The 25,441-nt window shown below is 39.1% G+C and overlaps 1 protein-coding gene across 1 annotated transcript in view; it reads left to right on the top strand.

Moving 5' to 3' along the window:
• The window catches only part of CFAP58 (cilia and flagella associated protein 58), an 89,376-nt gene extending 64,457 nt beyond the window's left edge, over positions 1–24,919 (top strand). Inside the window, exons 16-18 of the mRNA XM_081073722.1 lie at positions 17,852–17,971; positions 20,313–20,446; positions 24,120–24,919. Of these exons, the coding sequence (XP_080929848.1) occupies positions 17,852–17,971; positions 20,313–20,446; positions 24,120–24,231 (366 nt within the window). The 3' untranslated portion in view covers positions 24,232–24,919. The remainder of the gene's footprint in view (positions 1–17,851; positions 17,972–20,312; positions 20,447–24,119) is intronic.
• Positions 24,920–25,441: the final 522 nt, after the last annotated feature.

Here is a 25,441-nt window from a genome sequence, read left to right as displayed (position 1 = left end):
ACCAACTCAGTGAGCCTCTCAGAGCCTTCGTGACTCCAGCTGTACAGTGGTGAGAGTAGTAACTGGCTCACAGGGTGCTTGTCAGGCTCAAATGAGAAAACTCATTGAAACTTCCCAAGACAGCGTTAGACGGGCTGGGTCATCAGAGCTACATGTCTATGAAGGAGGTGGTGTTGGTGTAGGAAAGGCACTGTGGCGACACATGGGCGGGGTAATGGAAAGTTTTCTTGAAGGACGCATATTTGAAAACAATGAGAAGGGCATTTCAGGCTGAGGGAAGACGAAGAGTCGAAGTTCTGAGATGGGAGTGAGTACGTTTTGGGGTGGGGAGATGGGGCTGAGCAGTAGGGACATAGAACTGGCTATTTTGTGTTGCGGAGTACCTTTGGATATGTTAGGTTGGGATCAATTATATATTCTTAGAGACCAAGCATAGGCATTCAACTTGCTCCCATAGACAACTATGGACTCTAAATTGTGACAATGACTACAACTCCCATGGCAGCAGTCACGGGTTTTGAATGCCTATTGTATTATTATAAGTGTAATCCTGTGATGGGTCCTTTATTTGATGTATTATTTTTAGTCCCACAATAGTTTTTATTATTTATGCATCAGGCTAGTTTTAGAAATGATGAAACCGAGACTAGAGTGATTAAGTAATAAGGTCAAGGTCATAGAGCTCACTAGTAGCAGAGTGGGGCTCGAACCCATGCAGTGTGTGGTAAGAGGTGAATCCTGTATTCTAGCCCAGGTTGGTTGGCTGTCCAGACCTACATTCTGTAGGGTATTAACCAATCAAGGGTGTGATATAGTAAAAGTGACCTGGAGATGAGACTGAAAGGGACACAGGGGTCAGGGATGGGGCTGAAGAAGCAGCTAATGGACAGTTGTAATTTGGTTCCAAGTTGCCGAGGGTATTGATAAGGGACAAGTACTGGGGCTGAGGAGAAAGGAGTGCATGAGAGCTTTAAAAAGACCAATTTATAGGACTTGGCAATTTTTTGTTTGTTTGTTTGGACTTGGCAATTGATCTAGGGAGAAGAGTCAAAGGTGACTTTTAGTTTTTCGTCCTGGTCAGTGATAACTTCCAGGTTAATGCAGCTGGTCCACTGCCTACACCACCCCCTCTTCCTCCGCCTACGCCTCCAACATCTCCTCACCTTCCCCCAACACACAGCTGTCCAGGCTGAAACTTGGCCCATGAGACTCTAAACCTTGAACGAAAGGCAAAAACAAAGCAGGCAAGAAAACCCAGGCCACATAAAGGCTGCAAACAGTTACTATCACAGAAAAACTGGAGACTCTGGTAATCTTTTCGTCCCACTTTCACTCTTCCTGATTGTGTCTCTGATAAGGACTGGCAGTTAGAGTGAAAGACATTTTCTCCCCATTATGTGTTCCAGTTGGTTACTGCTGGTGTATTGGAAAGCTGTTGATTTTTACATGCTTATTTGTATCCAACCCATCATACTAAATAGCTTCTCAGTTGATTTTCTGGGCTTTGTAGGTATATAGTTATACCTTCTCTAAGAAGTGATGATTTTCCTCTTTCTTTCCAATAATTATTCAATTTGTTTTAATTTCCTGACTTCTCACTTTGTTTATAATATCAGTTATTAAAAAAATTAGTGAGAATGATAACCATGATGTTGGGGTTTTTAGCCCTTCTAGGAAGGATGGATAGGAATTCAGAGAGGCTAACGGTAGAGGGAATGGCCCGGAAGCTACTGCAGCAGAATTGTGATGTTAGGATGCTGAAGGAAATTGAAATGGTCACAAGAGAAAATGGACTGGCCTTGCTATTGTGGACCTGGCACAAAAGATGACATTCAGGCCTCAAATTCAAAGTCCTGTAGTCTAGTTGACAGTTAACAGGAACTTGACTCTGTTGTTAATAGATTTTGTAGTTTATTGCAATCAATTCATCTGCAAAGACGTGAGAGGATGGAAATTCATTAGAATTCTGTTTATAAACAGTCCCAGGAATGTGCATTTAAAAGAAATTAGCAGGTATCTATTTTTCTTCAATATTGCCAGGGTCTGACTCTTAATCTAGCTAGAGGTAAAATATCACATAATAATTATAATTTATAAATGTTTTTTCCAGTTGACAAAGCAATTTTACATATATCCTCTCATTTGGTCCTTATCAACTCTGTGTGACAGATGATGATGGAAGTATCTAACGTTTGTCTAGCAAGTTACATTTTGCAAAGTACTTCCATCTATACTACCTCATTTAATGCTCACACTCATTGATTTCTTACGTACACTCAAAAGGTTTATCTACTTGTGGTTCTCTAAACACAGGTTTTCTTTTCTGTCTTTGAAAATGAAATTCTTCACAGAAAATGTCCATTCTTGCCTTGTCCAGGTACTGAATCTCTCTTCATTTTTCAAAATTCTGTTCAGATAGGAGATTATTTTCGCTTCTTCCTCACAAGGGAGAGGTAATGGACAGAGGTGGAGTGGAGAGAAACTGAGTGAGCTAGCTCAGGAAGGGAGGACCCAGCCCTGTGTCCCTTGAGGAATGTATGTAGAGGATGGTTGACCAGAAGCCCCTCGGCAACACTGAGGGTTATGGAAACTTTGGTTTGGCCTTATCATCTTTGGTTTTTCCCCAAAGTAGAAACAATGGAGAAGATGGTTGTGCAAAGGTATATAGAGGATGGCATTGCACGTGCAAACACATGCTCCTCATTCTGTAGTTCCTTTCACTTCCCTTGATTTTAGAAGGAAAGGGAAAGACCATTTGTCTGTTTGCAGTGTCCTTCAGTGAAATGTGTTTGATTTTACAATGGAACTCAGAGGGCAGTCTCACAGAGGCCAAGAGAGGAGGGAATTTCAAGTGGGGAGTAGGTCAACATTGTTGGCATCTGCCAAGAGAAGTAGAATTGAGGGAAGGATGTGGCCACAAGGAAGTCACCACTACTGTCCTTTGAGAGTCCAGTTCTGGGAGCTTGTTGAGCGTGGAAGCCTGGCTGCCAAAGACTCCGAAGGGAAGAGATGGTGAGAGAATGGAGGCAGTAGACTTAAGTTACTTACGTAAGAAATTTGGCTATGAAGGATTGAGGGAAAAGGATTTGAAATGCACATATAAAATGTTATTGTTATAAAAGATTTAAAGAGTTTAGAAACACACAGGATAAAACATACAGGACCTCTGTCCCTTTTTGTTGCAGCCCCACTCCCTGGGTGTAATGGAATGACATGTGCTCTTCTAATCCTTGATAAATGTTTTAGAGAGAGAGTTGAGATTCATGTGGGTATCAGGCATGAGTGCAGAGAGTAAGCCCAGAAGGAGAGGAGGAGATTCAAGGTAGACAGGTATGTTTGTGTGTGTGGAGGGGTTTAGTATGTAGGGTTTTATATGCATGGGTTTATATTCACATGTTTAATCATGCACACATACTGGGAGAGAGGATGAGGGCAACCAGCTTTCATGTGATATGGACAGGAAGGAAGAGAGGATTTCGGTTGCACTGAGGTCTAGTGATGAAGGTCAGGATCTCTTTAGACACCTTTTATCTGTTCAGATCAGGTCATTTGCTGAGAGTGAGTGTGACCAAACTGGAAGAGGTCCTCAGGAGAGAGGTCTGAGGGGGTGATGAGGAGGTGATACCTGGGTATTCACAGAAATGAAAGTGAGAATTGCTGAGTAGGGGGAAGGAGCAAATCAGTATGCTAGTTTGAATTTGTAACGGCCCCACTCTGTAAGTTCTGTAGGGCCCTCCAGAAGCACTGGGTGGCCTGGGAGCTGAGGAATGAGATAGACAGAAAGAGGTAGTATTGGGACTGTGCAAGGCAGGCAGGACAGAAGGTCAGGATGTGGGAGTCCAAGTGTAGAGGGCTCTTGGAACTCTGACTCGAGGGTAGAGGTGGGGCGGACATTAAAGCCAGGAGGAGGCCAATGGGCTGAGTGGAGTGGGAGTGGGAGGGCTGAGTGATTGTAGGTTCCAGTGAGGGTAGAGAGTGAAGGAATAAGAGAAATAACTTAGGAGTTTGCATTTAGAGAAGGGAAACATGGAGTTAGGGCATTTAAAGCCTGCTCTTGAATTAATGACGTTCAGATTAAACTGGTTTTGGAATTTCAGGTGTACTTTTTCAACCAGATAAAAGAAAAAAAAAAACCCACAACAACAACAACAACCCCTCCCCCCAAAAAACCAGTGCCTATTGTGGTCTTCCATATCCTATTTCCCAAATTTGGTGACCAAAATTTCCTTGTTTTTAAGGGCCCCTTAGTAAGTGTCACTTCGGAAAATCAAATGGCATCTATTTGGAGAAGTCTTAATTCCTCTTTAATATTAACTATTACAGATGCTCTCTGACTTGTGAAATCCTTCCAGTCTGCAAGGTTTGACACAACTTGAATTTCTCTTAAATAAAAAATGACACAAGGTACATTTTTGTACCAACCCTTGCTTTTGTTTTATAAAATCTGATCTTTTAATCTGTTGAGTTACCCATGTTAACCTTCTAGCTATGCATAGAATTATAACTCTTGGCTATGGCTGGTTTAGATAGCACACAAAATCTAAACTTATTTTTTTTTCCACAATCTTTCCTCCTTTTCTGCCTATTTGAGAGCATTCTGGCTTTGTCTTCTCACTGTCAGCTCCCCTTCCCTCTCAGCGTGGGGGAAGCGTCTATCCTTGCCAGAATCGTTCTCTTGGCTTTTAAGAAACATAATCGTGAAAACAGTGAGCAATGGATAGACGGGCAGCACATGAAAGTAGTTTTTCTAGGAATTGTGAAGTCAAGGGTGTGAGAGTAGCTGCAGGTGATGAGAGAAGGGGGATTTTAAGTACTGATAGGGATAATATATTCCCGTCACAGTACTTGATACCAAAGAAATTCTGAAGTTAGTATGAAATTCTTTCTTGGTAGCTTTCTTTGACCATGACTGGAGAACGTAGGTCTTAGGGTCAATGGGGCTACACTGGAGTCATCACTTTTTAGTCAAGAGTGGACTGCATTGAACTGAGAGTAACTCCAGGACCGTTAAAATAACATGAGCTGATACAGCAATGATCCATGGGGCAACGGCGACGTTAGGAGACAGGCCATAAAAATGTCATTTCTCTACGGCTGTTTTTCATGTTACCTTCTCACCTTATGGTCTTCTTTTGGAAATGAATCTATTTTGTATTACAGAACTTAATATAAAATTTTCCACTTCCCTAAAATTTTAAGTGCCTTATGGAACAATTTGTGTAAGGTCTAATTTTCCTGGTTGTCAGCTCTGCAGCATAATGACCTCATACTTTTTCATCTAGTTTCATGCCATTATTTATATAAAGAGGTGGTTGGTTTGCATTCAGATTAGGCAAATGCGAAAACTGGACATATATTTTTCTTCCACAATTTTGGATCTAAAACAACATTATTGCTCTGTTTCAGTGCTGTCCACTAAAAGTATAGTGTGAACCAGATCGGTAATTGTAAATTTTTCTGGTAGTCACAATAACAAGCGGAAAAGAATCAGGTGAAAGTAATTTTAATGATATATATATATTGCTTAACCCAATTAATGGAGAAGAATGTCATTTCAACATGAAATGAGTTTTAAAAGTTATTAATGTGGTATTCTACATTTTTTAAATACTAAGTCTACAATATCTGGTCTGTATTTTATACGTACAGCACATATCAATTCAGACTGTCCACATTTCAAGTGCTTGACAGCCCCATGTGGCAAGGGGCTACCATATTGACTAGCACAGACCTATTTCATGGCCATGATTGCTTGAGTACTAGCTTGACTGCTAAGTTCTGTCTGATTTACTGAGCCTGTTTATGTAATCTGAATGATGACACTCATGGCAGTGGCAGAGAATTATTTAGTTATTTAGATGAGTCACTCTTTCATCATTCTTTTCATTCACTTAGCAATTTTTCACCCATTCATTCATTCAATTACAGTCCTACTTCATACCATACGCTAAAATTTAAGAAATATTGCCAAAGTTCTAGAATAAAATAAAAATGAATTTCTATGTATTCTTGGAAAGTCCTCCGTTTTTTCAGTTGGGGAAAAATGGTATGCAGAAAAGTAGATTATAATAGAACAAACATATGTTCTACCTACCCAGAATGGTGAATATTAATATTTTGTCATATTTGTTTCAGATTAAAAAACAAATTAAGTATATCCTTCAGATTGGGTGAAGACCTCTCTATATTCCTTCAAAGACCCATTTCTTTTCTGCCCTTCCTAGAGGTAGAAATTATCATGAATTTGATGTGTATTCCTTCAGTACATTTTGATGCTTTTTCTGCAAATCAGTGCATCTACAAACAACATAGAAAATTACTTGGTGTATTTTACATTTACATGCTTGGTATCGTACTGCATGGATTATTATTCATTTTGTTATTTTTTTTTCTTGGGAAATATCCATGTTGATAAACATAGACGATGTAGTTAATTCTAGTGTGTATCTCTATCATATGTATTTTTTATGATGGAAATTCATTTTTTCTCTAAACTTTCAGTATTATAAAAGTGATTTCAGTGGGTATTCCTGTACAACTTTCCTTGCACACATATGTGAACATCTCTCTAGGGTACGTAAAGGTGGAGGAAAAATTTTCTAAAAATAATCCTAACAGCAGAAATCACAAAGGAAAAGAGTGATAGCTTTGTCTACATAAAAAGTTTGAAACATGATTAGTACAGCAGAAAACACTTTAAAAATGGAAAGACAACAAAAGGAAAAAAAAAACATTTGCAGCAAATATGGCAGAGAAAGATTTAATAACCTCAATAAATGAAGAACTTTTGCAAATCAATTGAAAAAGATGATCACCTCATAGAATAAATTGGTAGAGAACATAAGTAAACAAGTCACAGAGGAAGACATATGAGTGGCTAATATACATATAAAATATGATTACCATTAGTAATCAAAAGAATGAAAATTAAAAGAATAATTTTTTCTTTTACTTATTAGATTGCCAAAGAAGAAAAAAAGAATGATGCTACCTAGTGCTAGTGGGAATGTGGTCACAGGCACTTTTATATACTGTGGGTGGAGTTTAAATTGATGTAAACTTCCTAGAAGAGAGGTTGATGGTCTGTATTAAAGGCCTGATAATGTGCAAACTCGACTCAAATTCTACATTAGGAATTAATCCAGAGAAAATAAATCAGTTGTGTAAAAATATGTCATACTGAAGATGCTTATTCTATAGTGTTATTTGTGCTATATATAAAGTTAAAGATGGACTAACGAAGAGAATGCAGCACGAACTGAAGAACATGACTAAATCAGCTCCAGGTTAAAATACCGAGCAGCACTGTGATAACACCAACAATGCAGTCCAGTTGAGGAAACTGGAAAGGTTTCCCAACAGAAGTTACTTTAAGCAGGGTCTTCATGGATGAGAAGGGGTGGAGATGGGAGTGGGGGAAGGGCATTCTGGGTAAATAAGCGGCCAGCCAGTGCGAAAGCAAGGAGGCTGAAATGAACCTGGTGGATCAGGGAGTGACAATAACTCTGTGACGGGCACGCAGGGAACATTGAGGGGAGCAGAGTGAGGATAGCGCCCTGTCTGCTCTGAGCCCATGCTGTAATCTCATGGTCCTATTACTGTTTAGGATTTAATCACAATATCCACATTACTTGGAGTCATTTCAACTTGAGTAATTCCACCAGAGTATTACTCGTTTTAAAATTTAATTTGGCTTACTCAAAACCACACACAATTCCAAAGAATCTTCCCAGTTAGCGAGATTTCCCTGAGCTGCCTTACATGGGCCCCACTGCATATTTTAATAACTTAGTTGTGTAAAGTCTTTTCTTTATGCCTCTGTCGTTGTCAGCGTACAGTTTACACAGCTGCTCTGTTCTCTCCTGATCCCTCACTGCCTTTGGCGTGGCTGGTGACTGAGAGCGGTAGAAAGGGGTTGTTTGGCAATGGACTAGAAGAAGCCAAGAGAGTGCTGGTCCAGGCTTGGAGTCACACTGGTCTGGGTTAGAATTCTGGCTCTGTTATTTGTAGGTGTGTGATCTTGGGCAAATTACTTAGACATGCTGAGCCTCAGTTTCCTCATTTGTGAAATGGAGTTGATGTAGGAGGAAATCATGGACAATATCTATAAAGTGGTTTTCAGAGCTTGTGGTATGTGCTCAATAAATGTTAGCTATTATAATTATTGTTCTATGAATAATTGGAATCATTCTGCCTTATCCTATTAGTCCCTAAAGGATCATTCATGTTGTAGGCCTGATTAATTATTTATGGTTCTAGAATTTCCCTTATGTTTCCTATGCCAGTGGCACCTTGGTGAGAGGAAGCTGGGAGTTCACTGTCTGGCTTGACTCTTGACCTCAGGCTTTAAGGAGAAAGTGTGGGAGGCCTCAAGGTCTTCTTCTAAGTTAGACAAATTAAATAGGGCCTGAGGAAGGAGCGCCCCTTTTAGGACCAAGGAGTATGTACTTGATTAAAGCGTGTTCCTAGACTGTCTCTGTCTAGAATCCCTACATTTATACAGCCTAGTTCACCCACACCTGAACAAATCACCAAGAAGCAAGAATGAGAGATATCCAGGGGAAAGCCAGATGGCCTTTGCAGATAAACTCCTTGAGCTTGATAAGGACGGACCATTATTAGTGGAATCTTAGGGACTTTTCTTTTAAGGTTTGTCCCTTCTTTTATTCTTGTGGAATCATTTTTGTCTGTCTAGAATTGCTCTTATCACAACATATTGTTGACTCCTTTGTCTATTGCTCTCATTAGATCTAAATTCCTTGAGAACAACACAGTATAAAAGAAGGATTATGGTCTTTTGGAATTAGGTTGGTTTCATAGCTCTAGCACTAGTGACCTTGGTCAATTACTTAACTTATTTTCCCATGGGTAAAATGAAGATACTCACTGATTTATAGAATTGGACATAATTTATGAAAAGTAACTGGCATATAGTAGTTGCTTAATAAATGGCAGCTGGTAACAATGAAAACAACCATGACAACATTGATGATGCCAGAGTATAGCTCAGTGTCTGGTACATCTATCAGCATGTGTTGAATGGATGGATAGATGAATGGTTGGGTGAATGAATTGTTGTATGTGATGAGTTATTGAAATAACACGTGTTGGGCTTAGTACCATCCCTGACACATCCATAATACCTGTTCTATCGTGAGAGCTGCTGTTATTGCTTCGGTTACTCTTTTCCAGTATTCTTTGTCCAGTAATGCCAAATTGTGAGATGTGCAGGAAAGTGAATGTTGTTATAATATAAATACATCCACTAATGAGCTTGCCATTTATTATGACTATTGCCTACTCAGACATGTCTCCCAGGTCATGTGACTAACTCCTGTTCATCCTGACATCACTGGTCTCCTTTTTTTCAGTAGGATTGTCCAATGGTATTCATACCCAACAGGGAATGCAAATACGAAGTAAAGCAACTGTAAAGTAAAATTGTAAACTTTACAAAAGGTGCCAGATCTCATGCAGTTAATGAAAGTGATATTTAAGAAATCCTGGCATTAGATACAAAGGCAATGACAAATCAGCATCTGGTGGAAAAAGAGAAAGTTAAACAAATATACTCATAAGTGCAGGTACCTCAAAAAAGAATGTTTTAAATATCAAAGGATTAAGAGGAGATTTGGGAGAAATTAATAAAAGCTTTGAATATTTCTGATAAAAGAATCTTTTAAAAATAATCGATCTGAATACCTGAGATACAAAAAACAGTAATCATAAAAGAAATTGTGGGTAAATCTTACTACATTAAAATTAAGAACGTCTGCTTCTCAAAAGAAGTCATAAAGAAAGCAAGGCACAATATTATATGTATTTATCCAGAATATATAAATAATTAAAAATCAGTAAGAAAAAAACAACTCAGTAGAAAAATAGGAAAACAATCTATGTGAACAGGCATTTCTCAGAAAAAGAAACACAAATGATGAATACATTTGAAAACAAATGTTCAACCTTATTTCATAATTAGGAAAATGAAATGTGTCACCACGTTGAGATACCATCTTACTATTTCTGGTCAGACAGAAGTTAAGATGTCTGCATTAGTTATCTGTTGCTCTGTTCCAAATTACCACGAATTTAGCAGCTTAAAACAGCACACGTTATCTCTAATTTCAGTGGGTCAGGTGTCTGGTCAGGGCGTGACTTAGCGGGCTCTCTGCTTACGAATACCTGACAACACTAAGTGACGGCAAGGATGCGGATCAGTGGGGATTTTTATTAAACATTTTGGAAAATGAGTTTACATTATCTCACGAAGTTGAATATTCACATATCTTTAAGATACAGCCATTCCTATTTTGCTTTTAGGTCTACAGTCTGGGAAGACCTGTACTTGTGAACCAGGGAACATGCACAAGAATATTCGTAGCAACATTGTTGATAAAGACAAAACCCTGGAGACAACCCAAATGCCCATCAACAGAAGAATGAGTTAATTACGGAGTTCTCACCCAATAGAATGAACGACATGAACAGAAACACACAACAACATCAAATCAATCTTAGAACCATCATGTTCAGTAACACAAGCAAGTCAAAGGAAACTAGGTACACTCGGATATATTTTTATAAAGCTCACAGTAAAGCACAATGAAATAATAGATGTATGTTAAAATTATATGAAAGAAACTAGGGATGCTAACAGGATTCAGAATGGTGCTTACCTTGGGGGATGGTAGTCTTTTTGTAGGCACAGAAATGGGATGGAGAAGGGAATACACAGATTCTAAGTAATTGATAACATTCTATTTCATTTTATTATTATGCTTTATAGTGACATATGCTATATACTTTTGTATGGTTGTTACATAATAAAAATTTAAGAAGAACTTGTAGTACAGAAGTCAGATATATGAAGAAAGTCAGTTGTACTATAATATAATGCTGTTAGTTATGCCAAAACCCCCAATCAATAAATTGTTCCAGGAAATAGAACATTATTAAAATTAAAATGTAAAGGTTTAAATTATAAGAGAAAATAAACTTCTTTTTATGAGTATTAGATCAGTTTTTCAAGGAAAAATATCTCATTCAAAGTTTTTCTTTACTATGTCTTATGAAAATTTGTCACATTTAAGTGGATTGACTTCAAATGACTGTATCTATTAAATTTGCCCTTTGATCGTGAGGTCCTTCTCTAATTCATTCATACAAATATTGTTGTTTCTACTGTTACTCTCACCAAGATCCATCTAAACTATTTCCCTCCCTATGTTCCATCAAATGGATATCATTTCTACCACTGAACCTACTCACACATTGCATCCTACTTCTGATATCTCTTTGGGTACCTGAAATTACTTTGTCTTCTTTCACGACTTAGTTCCTTGTTTTTCCTCAACTGAATAGTAAGGGTCTTGAAGTTTTGGCCTTACTCATCTTTGTATGAAACTAGCACCATAACATGCATAGAACTGGTAATAAATAGAAACTTAGTTACCTTGAAGTTTTTAGACCTGTTTCATTATAGGCTTTAAGAAAAGTCAACGCAGTCATTATTTAATATGCGCAAGTTCTTCACATATATTAAGTTGCTAAGTTAGATACAAAGGTGAAATAAGTCCACAGTTCGGACAATGAATTTCAGTCTGGTTTAGACAATTATATACTTTGTACAGGATTTTACATATATTTGCATTTGGAAATAAAACCCCTTGCAAAAAGATTTCTCAAGAAAGTTTGTGTTGCTTATATCAGAAAGCACCAGAAGCATTTTTTTCCTATTATTAAAAAAATGGTGAAGGTTAGTGCATGGAAATTTCTCATATGCCTCATAAAACAACTTAATCATCTACACTGGAAGCCAAGAACCACTGTGTAACCAAGTAGCTCCTTGCTCATAGGGAACTCAGCCGTGTAATTCTGTTTCGTCCCCAAATTCAGCATCTCCTATTCTCTCCAGGGGGCTTTACCACTTCATGACATCATAAACAATATAGGTCCAGACTTCAATTTAGCTGACATTTTTGTTATAAAGCTAATAAACAAGAAAGTCCCAAGGTACCAGCCATTATTTTTTCCTTTGCTAACGCTAGATAGAAATGTAATATATTTACAGAGTTTCTAATTAATTTTCCTACTAATGAAAGCAGGCATTTTAAGATAAATTATGCAGTGTTCTGAAGTTGCCTTTCTATAGAGAGGGAAACGATTTTGCTTAAGATTTTAAATCTGGCTTTAGTCTTTTGTGAAGGATTATGGATAGGGCGGGAGGATGGAAAAAGGATGAGAACCAAGCAAAGAGGCAAAAATGTATTACATGTTTTTAAGTGTGGAAAAGAGTGATGTGTGCAATTAGAATTTCTATGTTTAAGGAAGCTGGTGTAAAAAGTCAACCCATTATTTAGTTGAGGACTATAGTTTAAGAGTTATGCTTGCATTTTTATACTTAATGTATCAATATGCACATGTACATACAAGTAGGTTTTCAGAGCCAATTAATGGAATACATTTGCTAATCTTATGGATTAAAAAAGTATTTGTAACCACTCACACTATCAGAAAACCACTATAAACATTTAAGTAAGAGGTCAAAATTGTACAAGTGGTTTCCTGAGTTCCATCTGATATAGACAATGAAAAATTTAGCTCCAAGTTGCAAAACTTATAGTACCGGCTCAGTAGGGGGGAATTACACAAGCTTCACTAATTGGAAGATGTTAGCCAATGGTCTAATTCAAGTAAAAGTTCTCAACATGAATACAGCTTACCTCTGTGGATGTGTACTCCTAAAATATGATGGGCATGGTTTGTTGACGATATAATTACAAGCAGCAAAATTACTGAGCTCCTAGAATGAGTAGAGCACAATAGTAGGTATGAGAGATACATGGTAAGATCCATCGTGATACTGACCTTAAAGGCTCATAATTGGAGAGAAACAATGGAATCATGAAGATTAAATACTGAAGTAACATAAGGCATATGTGGACATTTTGGAAAGCAGATTTTCTGTGTATTCTATAAAGTAGGCTTTCTCAGAAGCATTGGTTATGGGATTAAAAAAATTTCACTTCATCTTGAACCCATTGGGTGAGCTAGAGTGAAGACTAGACAGCCTCTCGTTCCTTGGAGTGTGTGGTATCCAAGCATCTGAATGGGTGGCTTTCGTCCTGGAGGGTGTAGATAAGCGCGAATCAGGGGGAAAGCTGCCTGTTTCACGTGAGTTAGCTAGTTCACAGGCTGAGGTGATTATTCCCAACACTCTCAAGCAAACCGATGAATCCAAGGTGATCAGAACCAATGCACTGGCATTTGCCAGCACAGATTCCGATTAAAACAAAACAAATTAGATCCTCTTAGTGACTGTTTTGCGTAGATGAGCCGAAGAAGAAGGGGTATTAAGGTGCACGCTGAACGTGGACTACCTTCTGTTTTCAGCTGAGGGTGCAAAGCAAAAGAGAGAATATAAACAGAGAGTGAATATAAGATTGTAGCTCAGGATGGAAAGGAGTTCTCATGAGCAACTCAATTTCTTCCTCTGAATGGTACCCAGAATAACATTGACTTTTATTTGCATAGGCTGTTCAGAATGTAGACTTTTATTTTACTGTCAGATAAAATACAAATACCTGAAGTCTGAGTGATTCCATATCTGAGTTTCCAGCATGTGGTTAGAGACTGTCACCATGTAATGATACATTATTTGAAGCTAATATTGTAACATCGTACCGCTATACTCAGCCAATATTGACAAGGAACCATGCTGTTATCCAGCACAAATTGGCAGGGACTCTTGCAACAAAAGAATCCCTAACCATGTCTGACAGTCTGTCCAACTGAGAGACGGATGTCTAAGAAGAGAATATCATTTCAGGAATGGGCATCGTATGGTTAATGCTTGCAAGACATGCTCAGCCAAAAAGAAAGCTAGTCTCTTGGCATTAATAGTCTTGCCTTTTTTTCCAGTGTAGCTGTTCATAAAATAATTTAAAGAGTGAGGCATGCTACAAAATAATAGTGATATGCATTATGAACAAACTCTGAATAAATAAAGAAATGCCAACCTGAAGATGCAATCTTTTGTTGGTGGGGAAATAATAAGCTATTTATGATTTTCTTATGATATTTCATTGGCATATGGTGCTTCTAACCCAGTGACAAATTAATTGACTTGGTTTAAAAAGAAATGGAGGTGCCTTAATGAAGAAGGACAGGATATGTATTACCAGGCAGCTGGTTATGCCACTACTGGCTTATGGAGACAATATACATTGGACAGCAAATGAGTCTCTGTTGCATAAGATAGATTCTCTTTATAATAGAATTGCATGCTTTGTCTCTAAATGGGGTTATTATACACACCATTGCACAATGTTTGAAGAGCTTGGTTGGCCCTTATAGAGGGTTAGGAGAGAAATAAATTGGAAAACAATTGTACTTAAGACCATCAATCCATCAAACACTCCATATTTATCTAAATTACTAGCACGTTCTCCCAAAATACAAATCTGTATGATACACACAGCTAGAATGTTAATGCTGATCAGACATCACTTTGGTTTTAACAGGTTTTTCATTGTAAGCATAGACTAAAATTCATGCGCGTTGGAGCCCGGCAGTGCATTTCAACCACTACCCTCCCATTCTCTTTCCCTCCTCTCTTCATACATTCCACTGTCTTAGTCCCTGAAGTTTCATTTGGTATTCTTTCCACTCACCATGAACACACATGTATCACTTGTCCTGGGTTAGTTAACTCGCAGAACTTCTTGACTTTGAATACTCAGGCAGGTTTAATGCTACTTTACTGAGTTTCTTCACACTTGTGGATATTTACTGTTCAGTCACTCTGTTATCCTTTAGAATAAATCCATTTTAATTTATTTTACAATCTCAAACACACACACACACACACACAGGAAGTTACAGAAAATGATAGGATTGTTCACTCTTGCACATCCTGTTACAGGACATAGGCAAGGCTCATTCAGATGGTGCAGCTCAGGAGAGGGGGGAGCTGAGTCATGCACTTCCCGCTAAAACCCTCTAACCTGGCTCCATTTTCTATTGATGTGATCGTGTAGCCTTTTATGTAGCTCAGTTTGATCCAAATTGTTTCAGGGTTATAGCATGTTTTCAAGCCCCAGAGGAGGTGTTACATGGGAAAAGTGATTCTTGAGTCTATCTAAAAGTGATTCTTGAGGTTTTTGACTTGTCAAGGGACTTGGGACACACCATTCATCCCTGTGGACCTTGGGATTCTCACCTATGAGGTGAGGTAATAAATATTTGCTTCTTCCAGATTTTCTCTTGTGTCTTTTTCCTCCCTCCTTCACAGGAACAATTGAAAAGAATTACACCTGTGAAACATTTGAAGGTTGTTGGAGTAAGATGGTCTTTTCAGTTTAAGACATTATTATATCCCAAACTAGATTGTTTCCTCTTCATCATTGTGGGGTTCTTTACTTTTCAAGCCTTCCTGTATTCTGGTATACAGAGAGGTGAGCTGAAAGAATGGACAAAACAGTTTCATGAGCTTTTCCACTACTTCTCCAAATTGAATTTTGAAGCCTTGTCAGAAGTGTTATTTTTCCAACAGAGCAGGTGTTAAGTGGCTATAGAAAATAAACTTACCTCCTGATATCTTGCTCATTGCCTGCTACATCCATTTACTGGGAAGATTATGTTGTAAGGTGTGACAGGAGGTCTGTACAGCAAAGGAAAGTCACTACTTTGTAATTCGATTTGTTCTTCTTTTGTGTGGGCTTTTGGATTTCTTTGTCATTTCTGGAATTATTATTAAAATGCTGGGTATTAGGTGATATTTGTTTCTCCAGAAGTTTATTCCACCCAACTAATTTTTAAGGCGCATATATTCTTTTGAAAATAGAGCCATGCTGTTTATAATAAAGTTTCTATAATTTGGCCAGGGAAAAGGAAAAACAGAGACAAATGGTTAAGAATGACTTAAGTCGTTTTTAAAAACGACTTCTATGTTCTTTGGCAAAAGCAGATCATTTGATGACAACGCTAAGAATACTTAGCTCTAGGTAAAAAATAGTTTCCATTTGACTGGATGTTTCATTTAATGAGAGCGCTTTTACTTATATTTTTTCCTTTAATTACGTTAAGACAATAATATGTACAGAGACAAATGAGTAGACATACTACTTTTTTTTCAATGTTTGTTCAAATTATTACAGTTTAGAGGAATGAGAATCTAGAATTCGAATGCTTTAGAAATCTTTGCTTATATGTAATATTTCTAATTCAAGGACCCCAAAACATGTGGCAAACAAACTCTGGGTACAAATGGGAATTCTATATTGTTTATAGATTAAATTGTAACCTAGTGGTGATTTGCTTTGGGTTTCTAGGAAGCCCTTTCTTTTAGTTCTACAAATTTGTGTATCCTAGTTTTCCTGGATTTTTACTGATTCCCTCAAACCTTTTCTAGAGTCCTTTTTTTCCTATGTCATGTTTCTTAAAAGATTCATTTTCTGTACTTCCTACTTCCAATTTATTCTTCAACCAATGTGACTTTTACTCCCAAAATGTTACTGCAACCTTTCTGACAAGGTCAGCGGTGCTTTCCTAATAGTCCACCCCAAGAGCCTCTGTTTTCTTCTTTTTACCCCATGCGATGTCACTGACCACCCAAATCATTCCTCCCTTTTCAAAACATCTGCCTTTTCTTGGTTTGGGTGCTATTCAATTACTCTTCCTTATTATCTTTCTCTGGATGCTTCTTACTTGCCTACCGCTTATATGCTGCCTCTCCCCGAAATCTTGTTGTCCTGGTTCATCCTATAAGCTATCCCTGGTTGATGGATCCACTCTCAGGACTCTAGCCATGACTCACATCTAGCGCCAACTTGCTCCTCAGTTCTCAACTCTGGGAGCGCATTTTCAACTCCTCTTCTAGATATCCTACAGGGCCCCACGCTCGGCATAACCCGAACCCACGGATTCTCAGGAGAGAGTGCAGTAACAGTTCCCTTTCCTTTCCCTCCACACTGTCTTCTTTCCTGGCCTCACTGCCTCCATCACCCCCCCCCCCCATTAGAGACTTTGGAGTCGTCTGGGCTCCTGCCCCTCCCTTCACTTGTCTGATCATTCATCAGATCCCGCCAGTTCTACCTCGGACATGTCTTCGTATCTGCCTACCTTCCATCCTAGTTGCCTTTGGTCCAGCTTTCTTTATCTTCTGCTTGTATTGGTGCCCTGAGCAGTTTCCTCATTCTGTTCTCTGCTTTCCCGCTGGAGTCAGTCCTCTGAAGACAAACCCAGGTGTGGCTCATCCTTGGCTCCCAACTGCCTAAAAGATGTGGTCTGGAAGCACATCGTGTATGACACACACAGTCTGGTCCCAAGCTAGGAGCCCAGCCTTTTCTCTCTGCTTCTTCCACCTCCTGCCCTGTGTACCTACTGAGCTGGATTCACCACTCCCCTGCTCTGTCACTGAACCTTGGCCTGAAAAGCTCTTTTTGTCTCTCTCTGCATGGGGGCAACCAACTTATTCTTCAAGGGACAATTCAGGTGACAGTTTGGTGAAATCTCCCCCAACTCCTCCAACCAGAGTTACTCCTTTTACTGGTCATAACACTTTGTTGACCTCTTCCAACACTGCCCTTGTCTTTCAGGCATGTGAGCATAAATTTAGGACTTTCTCTTCCTCATCTGCCTGATTATTTGTATCCAAATGCTGGGCACATGCTAGTCCCTTGATTGGGGTTGGTTTGATGCGTGATTGAATGAATCTACAGGTGAATGGAATCAGCATGGAGCTGTGATGTCACTTAGGATGGCCCCCAACCAAGCTGACCATGCTGCTAAAGACACTTTCATTGTCTTGATGGGGCTATTTATTTCTGTGTGTGGTTATGTTCTCCACCAGGAAAAGGAGAAACTGTATGTGGAACTAAAGCACATCCTGGCCCGGCAGCCGGGGCCCGAGGCTGCGGAGCAGCTGCAGATATACCGCCACACGCTGCGGGAGAAGACCAAGCAGCTTAAAGTAAGTGGCAGTCTCTGCTCTTTCCTGGCTGAAGATGGCCACACTGTGGGGAACACTCTGGACGCATCCACTGCCTCAGCACAAGGAGCTGGCCTCACGAATGACATGCTCCACCGAGATCAGCCTTAGGAGCAGGGCAAGCCTCAGTGCCACCCCCTGCTCCTAGCTTGATAGACCCCAAAATTCTCCATTTCCTGAAAGAGGGAGGTGAGCAAGTCAGGAAAGAGTTGGGGAGAGGATGATGGCGATAGGATGGAAATTTGGGGGATACAGTTTTTTATGGATCATCACAACTTAAATGGTTGAAGAGTTGGATGGCAGGGAAGAACAGAGGAAATGTGTTAACACTATTGCCCACTGAAGCAGACCACAGTGCCAAAGCAGGGTTTTGCTGTTCCATTCCACCTGAAATAAATGCACACAAAGCACCAGTTACTCCCCAGCCCCCAGGACCTTGCTTCATGACCATGTATCAAATCAATTGCCATGAAAGGGAAATAAAATCATGCAGGGATCCTCTTAGCATAAATTCCCTTCAAAGTGTCCTAAGGACCTCAGTTGGGGAGATGGAATATTTTACTATTGCACATGCCTTTTTAAAGTTTTCTAAAAAGCTCTGCATTCCCATTATATTTTGAGCTTTACCTCCTAAGTGGATACTTCTGTATTCTTGGCGTGCCAGGGAAGTCTTAGACACACACATGCACAGAATGTAGCACACGCCAGCTGAATGCTGGCACTTACCTGCACACGGAGGGTAATAATTCCTACCCTTCTGCCTGGGGTAAAATAGATGCCATGCTACTAATATAGTACTAATCCTTTCACAAGTAGGACATTGTAAAATTGCACGCTTTTAGTTAAAAAAGGCAGATGAAACACAAATCGAATTAGAACATTAATTTTCATCTTATCACTCTTAAGTGTTCATTTCACATGATCATCCTGAGACATAATTTGAGTTTTGCACAAGGCATAATCTTTTGGTTGTTTTCATCCCCTTAAACAGTTGAATATTCCAAACAACAGCAAAAAAATAGAAGCCTATTTTCTGAGGGGTGGGTATAGACTAGAGTAGCACTTGTCTGTCTTCACACTACTGTCAGCCACATGTAGCACTGGATTGCATTCAATGGTTCGTAGGAGACTTTTGTTACATTAACCCTTTATTTCAGGAAGTCCTGATTTTTGCTCTGAATGAAATGTGACCATCGGTGGAAGAGGTTCAGAGGTGGATGGTCCTGAGCCTCTTGGCCAGCTTGCCCTAATTGTCTGGACTCCTTTTTAGGAAATTCCACATTCATTGTTTGGGAACAAGATCTTTGTTCCTAATAGTTTAACTATTAAGGTAGATTTTATTCCAACAGGAAAATCATATTCTTTAGCTCATAATAACATAGAATCATTTTCACAGCAACGAAGAGGAAAGAGTTCAGAAGCAGATGAACACTCAAAAGACAAAAATCCCCCCCACTCTTTTTTTTTACAAATTTTTGAAATAGGGAGCAAGAGGGAAAACAAATCCAAGTCTATTGCGTGCCCCTTAGAACAATAGCCTTCCTTTGCTCCCGTTGATTTTTGTGGGGCACACCCCTAGCTTTGGCACGCTTTCCACATTCTGTTCAGACGAGTAAATTCCCACTCTTCTTGCCCAGTCTGAGGTCAGTGACATGAATTGAATACCACAATGGAAAAGGCAGACAATCAGGCCTGTTACAGCCCCTCACAGGCATTAGTCTCTCGTACACATGTCATAACTCTCTGATTCTCTGGGGAAAGTGTCTCAGTGCTGGGATAAAGCAGGAACCTGTGAACGGTCCCTAGGAACACAGTAAAGAGGTGACAGGCATTTAGCAGAAAACACATAAATTGAATTCCTGCTTGGTGTGGTGGTGGCAGGATGAGCCCAGGATAATTTTTACCATAATCCTCAGATGAATGGCACTCCCTAGTGATGTCTTTCTTGAATGCTTTTTAAAAAAGGTTTTAAAGGCAATTTTGAACTGTATGTCAGAGTTTTTCTGTCTCTATTCACAATATTCCTTGAAACACATGACACCATTCATGTGTGAGCCTGTTGATTGTTGCCTGATTGTTTTCCTTTCTAAGCAGGGGAATGAGGTTTCATTTAAGTTTGTCCCTGGATTATGAGGGACAATCTTCAGTGCTCAGTGAGATTTTCACTCAGACACAGAGCTTGAACTGGAAGGAAGTGTGAAGATTATTAAACTGGGCATGGTTTTGTACCTCTAGAAATTGCAGCAGATTAAAAAGATTTTTCAGACAAAGATATTGTTTCACTGCATATTTTTTGCTAACGTTGCTTCATTTGCCACCTTAGGTTTTGTCTTCAGAACTGAATATGTATGAGTCACAGAGCCAAGAATATAAATATGAGATTGAGAAACTCACCAATGAACTACTAAGTTTAAAGAAGAAATATCTCGCTCAGAAACGTAAAGAACACATTCAGAAGTAAGAATGAGTCATATATTCTTCTAGTTTTGTTGTGCCTATTACCTGCTGATGAGGAAATATTTGGTGGGCAATCACAGAGTTGCAGATTTCCCTGGGGTAAACTAAGTTACAGGGTGAATAATTGATATTCTACAGGTCACTCACTGGGTATGTATCGGCGGAGTAAGATCAGGGTCTCATCCGATACTGAGGCCCCTTGTTTGGACACTAACAGGAATCCATTAATATCTGCTCCCTGGTGGACCTAACGTGGAGTAGAGGAAACATAGTGTCATTTTGTCCCCACACTATTCTCACGGTTTGGAGATAATCATTCCATAACTATGTTTGCAAATGAGGTTCACCATCAGCCTTATACTGGCTGAAGAATTCACATGTAAGACTGCAATTTTGCCAAGGGGTCTGAGCTTGGTAAAGCTGTTCTTTCTATAATATGACTGTACCCCTGTAACCAGGAGCATGCACAGATAATTTTCATCTGTTTTAGATAAACTGTCTGTGAACAATCCCTTTGTCTAGTAACTGACTTCAGTATCTGCTGTGGGCTTTCGATGTGAGCTCTCATTCTTCTAGAAGATGACAATGCAGATGGCAGGTTAACATTTTGGGTCTCAAGGTCAATGTTCCCTTCACTTTGTTATCGCTTGCCTGATCTCAGGGTGGGAGAGTGAGCCCAAATGAATCAGTAGGTTTGAACCTTGGTTTGGCTGCAGGGCATTGCCCAAATCATCTAGTCCACTCTATTGTGGCTCACCGTATGGGTTGAAAGTCAAGTTTGGTATTTCATCCACATGAGCATTTCAGGGACATGGTAAAAGAGCATTTGAATGCATCTGGCTATGATTTATTAGTGGCAAAGAGCTATTTCAAGTAACTTTATGCAAATTTATTTGCCAGTAAATATCTACCCTTCTTGTAAATCAGAATATTCCCCCATTCCACATTCAGATGTCAGCTCCTTGGTAGAATAAAATGCTGCTAAAAATTAGAGCAAATTTAGGTAAGTCTCTCTTAACATGTGGGTCTGGCAACTGTCTGATTCAGAATCACTGAAACAGACTTATTAAACATGCAGGCTCCCAGGCCCCATTTCTAGATATTCAGATTTAGCAGGCTCTGGAGGGCCTCAGAAATCTGCCGTTTAATTACCCTGCAGGTAATTTTCCTGTACACTGAAGTTTTAGAATTGTGGATATTAATGATGTGAATTAAATGAATGTTGGAGTGGAAACACTGGAGTTTTCTTTTAGGACACTAAAGTAAGGCTTATGAAGTGTCAACATGGCTGGTTTCCACGTGAGGCAGGTGTCTAGCTCAGTGGCTTTCAAGCTTTTTGATTACACACCCTATCAGTGAAACGTCTTTGAACTTGCAGTCCTCCCAATATATATGCATGTAGTTTTTTAAATAAAATTTGTATTTTAGAATCCTTTTTTACTTCCGATATATTTTAATCTATAAATTACGTGCATATATTATTGTCACTTTTTGAGTAATTATTAGTAAAATGAGATTTGTAATTTTTAAGGATACAGTATAAATTGAATCTCTAATATCTTCTTTCCACCCCCAGTGGGTCATCTCATTCATTTTCTAGAAGTGATGTACTCCATTTTGAAGACCAGTGGTCTAGTTTACAGTGTTATGAACAGCTAGCTTGGCTGAACAGTTAGTTATTGTTCTAGAGTTGATTAGCTTCCCTGCCTTGGCCCTGGGGTTTAGCCTAGTCTCCCTTGGATCTTTATTGATTTCCCTCCCCTTGTTCTCTGGGCACAGAGAGCATGCCCAGCCAACAGATAGCGCCCCTCTATTGACTCAGCACTTCCCAATGGCCCATCCAGTGGGCCCAGCCCTGTGCCACCTGTAGTTATTGAAGTATAAATGAATTACAATAAAATCAAATTAAAAACTCAGTTCCTTAGTTGCATTAGTCACAGTTCCACTGCTTACTACCTACATGTGGCGAGTGGACACTGCATTGGCAGCCTAGATATAGAGATTATCTACCATCATGGAAAGTTCCATCAGACTGTGCTGCCCTAGAATATTTGTCTTGACCTGTTCTCTTCATGACCTTAAATGCTCATTAGTTTTAGCCACTCTGATCTGATTAGAGTGTCACTGGTGGTTCCATTTAGTTGGGGATCCATAAACTGGACGTAGACAGAGAGATGAGTTCATAGGAGAAGTGCAAAAAAAGTATTAAGGTGCTGAAAAAAAAATAAGCCAAGGCGAGAACAAAAGTGCTGAGATGGTTTAGATTGGAAGGGAGAAGCCTGGAGGGAGTCATTATAATGGTCTATGAACACATGAAAAAGAAAATATAAAGGAGACATTATTCCCATTAGTCAGCTTAGGCCAAGCCAGAAGCAATAAGTATATGCTCCTTCAGAGAGGAAAATTTGGGTTATTTAAGGTAAGAGAGGGCAGGGGGAAGGAGAAAGCACTGCCTGCATCTAACAACAGTCGGGAGGTGGACAAATGGCCAAAATACGTGAAGGAATTCTCTTCCTGGACCCACTCAAAGCTAAAGCTTTTGTCCTATTTATGGAGGATTATTTTTTTATAACAATGAAATCAATTCTGCTAAGAGACAGCTGGACTGATTAACCAACCCTCTGCATGTTCTTTCCAAATGGAATAATTTAGAATAATCTCTGTGGATGTTCTCCCCACATAAGTATTTTATAAAACAGCAACTCATATCATTTTCACCTTTTTGCTTTCTTTTTTTCTGAAATAATCTTTTTATCATGCTTTGGTCCCAACCTGTGCTCTACCCACCTGGCCCAGCTCCCCTACCCTGGACCCCCAGGCTGGTCTAGATTCTGCAGTACCAGTCAGATTCTTTTCCAAAAGATAGATTCATTCCCCTAAGGTAAATCATTGCCAGTTCTCAAATCTAATTGGTTTTGGTCTCAGTAGTTTGCTTAATTTTTATTTTTAAAAAGGGATTCCCAAGATGTTTTCCATAAGACCACTTGGGTAATTTGTATAAATTTAAGGTACCTCTGTATGATACCTGAATGTGTGTGTGTGTGTGTGTGTGTGTGTGTATTTAAAGGAGATCTGTATAGAAGATACAGCATAGATATTAGGGTAGAATTCCCTTTATTGCCAAATGTACTATCTTATTTATCTTTCCAAGCCTTTCTTGAATCTTAAACTATTTTTAATAATAACTATTGCTTGTCTAAAGTTACAGAAAAACTTATTATAAATGTCCAAGTTTGATGAAGATATCGTGTATATGTGGTAAATATTTATGTTTGTACTGGTGCTTTGGAATATAAAAGTTGATAAACGATAAATTAGTCATTGTAATTGAGTCAAGAGAAAGATTCTTCTGACTGATCTTTGGAACTGTTTTTTTTAAACAGGAAGATGATTAGAAGTCAGAAGCCTTAAGTCCATAGTGCTTGAGTTTTAATGAGCTCTTCTGTCTGTATTTAGATCAACATTCGGAGGGCACATTTAATTGTGTCTTTCCTTAATTCTATGTGTTATCAGTGAACACCTAATTAGATTTTCAACAACCACCTCGTCTAAAACCAGAAGCTTTAATCACAGCAGTTTGCAGTGGCTAACTCATCCTAAGAACTTAGAGAACACCAAACTTAGGAAAGGAAAAAGATGTTAAGGAGGTTAACTTTCACCTCCTCTCTTACAGAAACAAAGACAGAATATCCATGGATAATGCCTTCTCAATGGCCAAAGCAACTGGCCCTCGTTTTACTGGGGGTGGATTTCCCCTCAGCAAGTCATCTCAAATGAAGTCTTAACTTGAAGCTGCTGGCTGGGTCCAGTTGAACAGCTCACGCAATTTGCTCTGGAACATTTTGGAGAAGTCTGTTTCAAACCTGTTAGGTCACAGACATTTAGGGAAATCACTGCTCAGATTACGGGATGGAAAGAAACACAGAACTATCATAGTCATGTACATATAAGAGTGATGGCATTCTATTTGGTCCACATGGATATTACAGATTATAATTATCTCTGTTCAATTAGGCTGACCCATTGCATAAAGCAGGTCTTTTGTTAATGCCACATTGATTCATTTGAAATGTGCCCTGTCTAGACACTCGGTGTGAATAAAGCTGTGGATTCTTAACTTCTCTGTTATAGACTAGGTGCACTTGAAGCTTTTCTATTTAAAAAAATATTTTTGAAATGCAGTGCATTCTTATTAATAAGGATCTATTTTAATTATCCCTCATTAACAAGTCATTGCATGAGGTGAGAAAGAAGGACAAACTCAAGTATTTAAAAATTGTTTTGAGAATGATTTCTATGTGGAATTTCTTTTCAGGCCTAGGGTATGAAAATCTATTCCAAAGAGACATACTAATAAATACTTCATCATAAAAAATAAAAAGAGAGCCTTTGTAGAGATGTTGATCTTTGCTTTGGGAAAGTAATTAAAGATTAAAACTGCTGTTAGAAATGTGTAACATAAAGATTTGATTCAGAGGAACCAAGACTATAAAATGAGGAGTTTGGGCTGGTATGCTTGGATGGGTTTCTCTTCCTGGACCTCACTCTTGGAGAACCAAGTTACATAGGACAGGGATCTGTTTGGCTTCCAAGCTGCAGGCCAGCATGTGGAGCCATTGAATCCACTGTATTTTCTTCTTGTTGAAGCCACAATTATGTGGGAATCAGTGCCAAGTTCCCACATTAAGAGTGCTCATTCACTAATATTATATGAGGACACAATGGCCATCTCTCTCACAATAACTTGACTTCAGTAATTTTTTTGTTATTGAGGAGAAAGTAGCTCAGGGATGATCAAGGACAATACAGGTGGGTCACTCCCTTTGTGTTAGGGGTCCCAGGTTTCTAGGGAGAGGAGCAGGAGACCAATGACCCCATGGTGCTTGTTTAGATTATACAGGGAGGTGGGATTTTAGAAGGATCTTCTGCTACTAGAAATAGACCCAATGCAATGATGGCTGAGAAAGTGGTTTATTATGAAGTGATCCCAGGAAA

The sequence above is a fragment of the Rhinolophus hipposideros genome (genome assembly GCF_964194185.1).
Source record: "Rhinolophus hipposideros genome assembly, chromosome: 15".
In the NCBI taxonomy this organism is placed as follows: domain Eukaryota; kingdom Metazoa; phylum Chordata; class Mammalia; order Chiroptera; family Rhinolophidae; genus Rhinolophus; species Rhinolophus hipposideros.
Note: the sequence above shows the minus strand (reverse complement) of the source record. Positions and strands in the feature narration are given on the sequence as shown.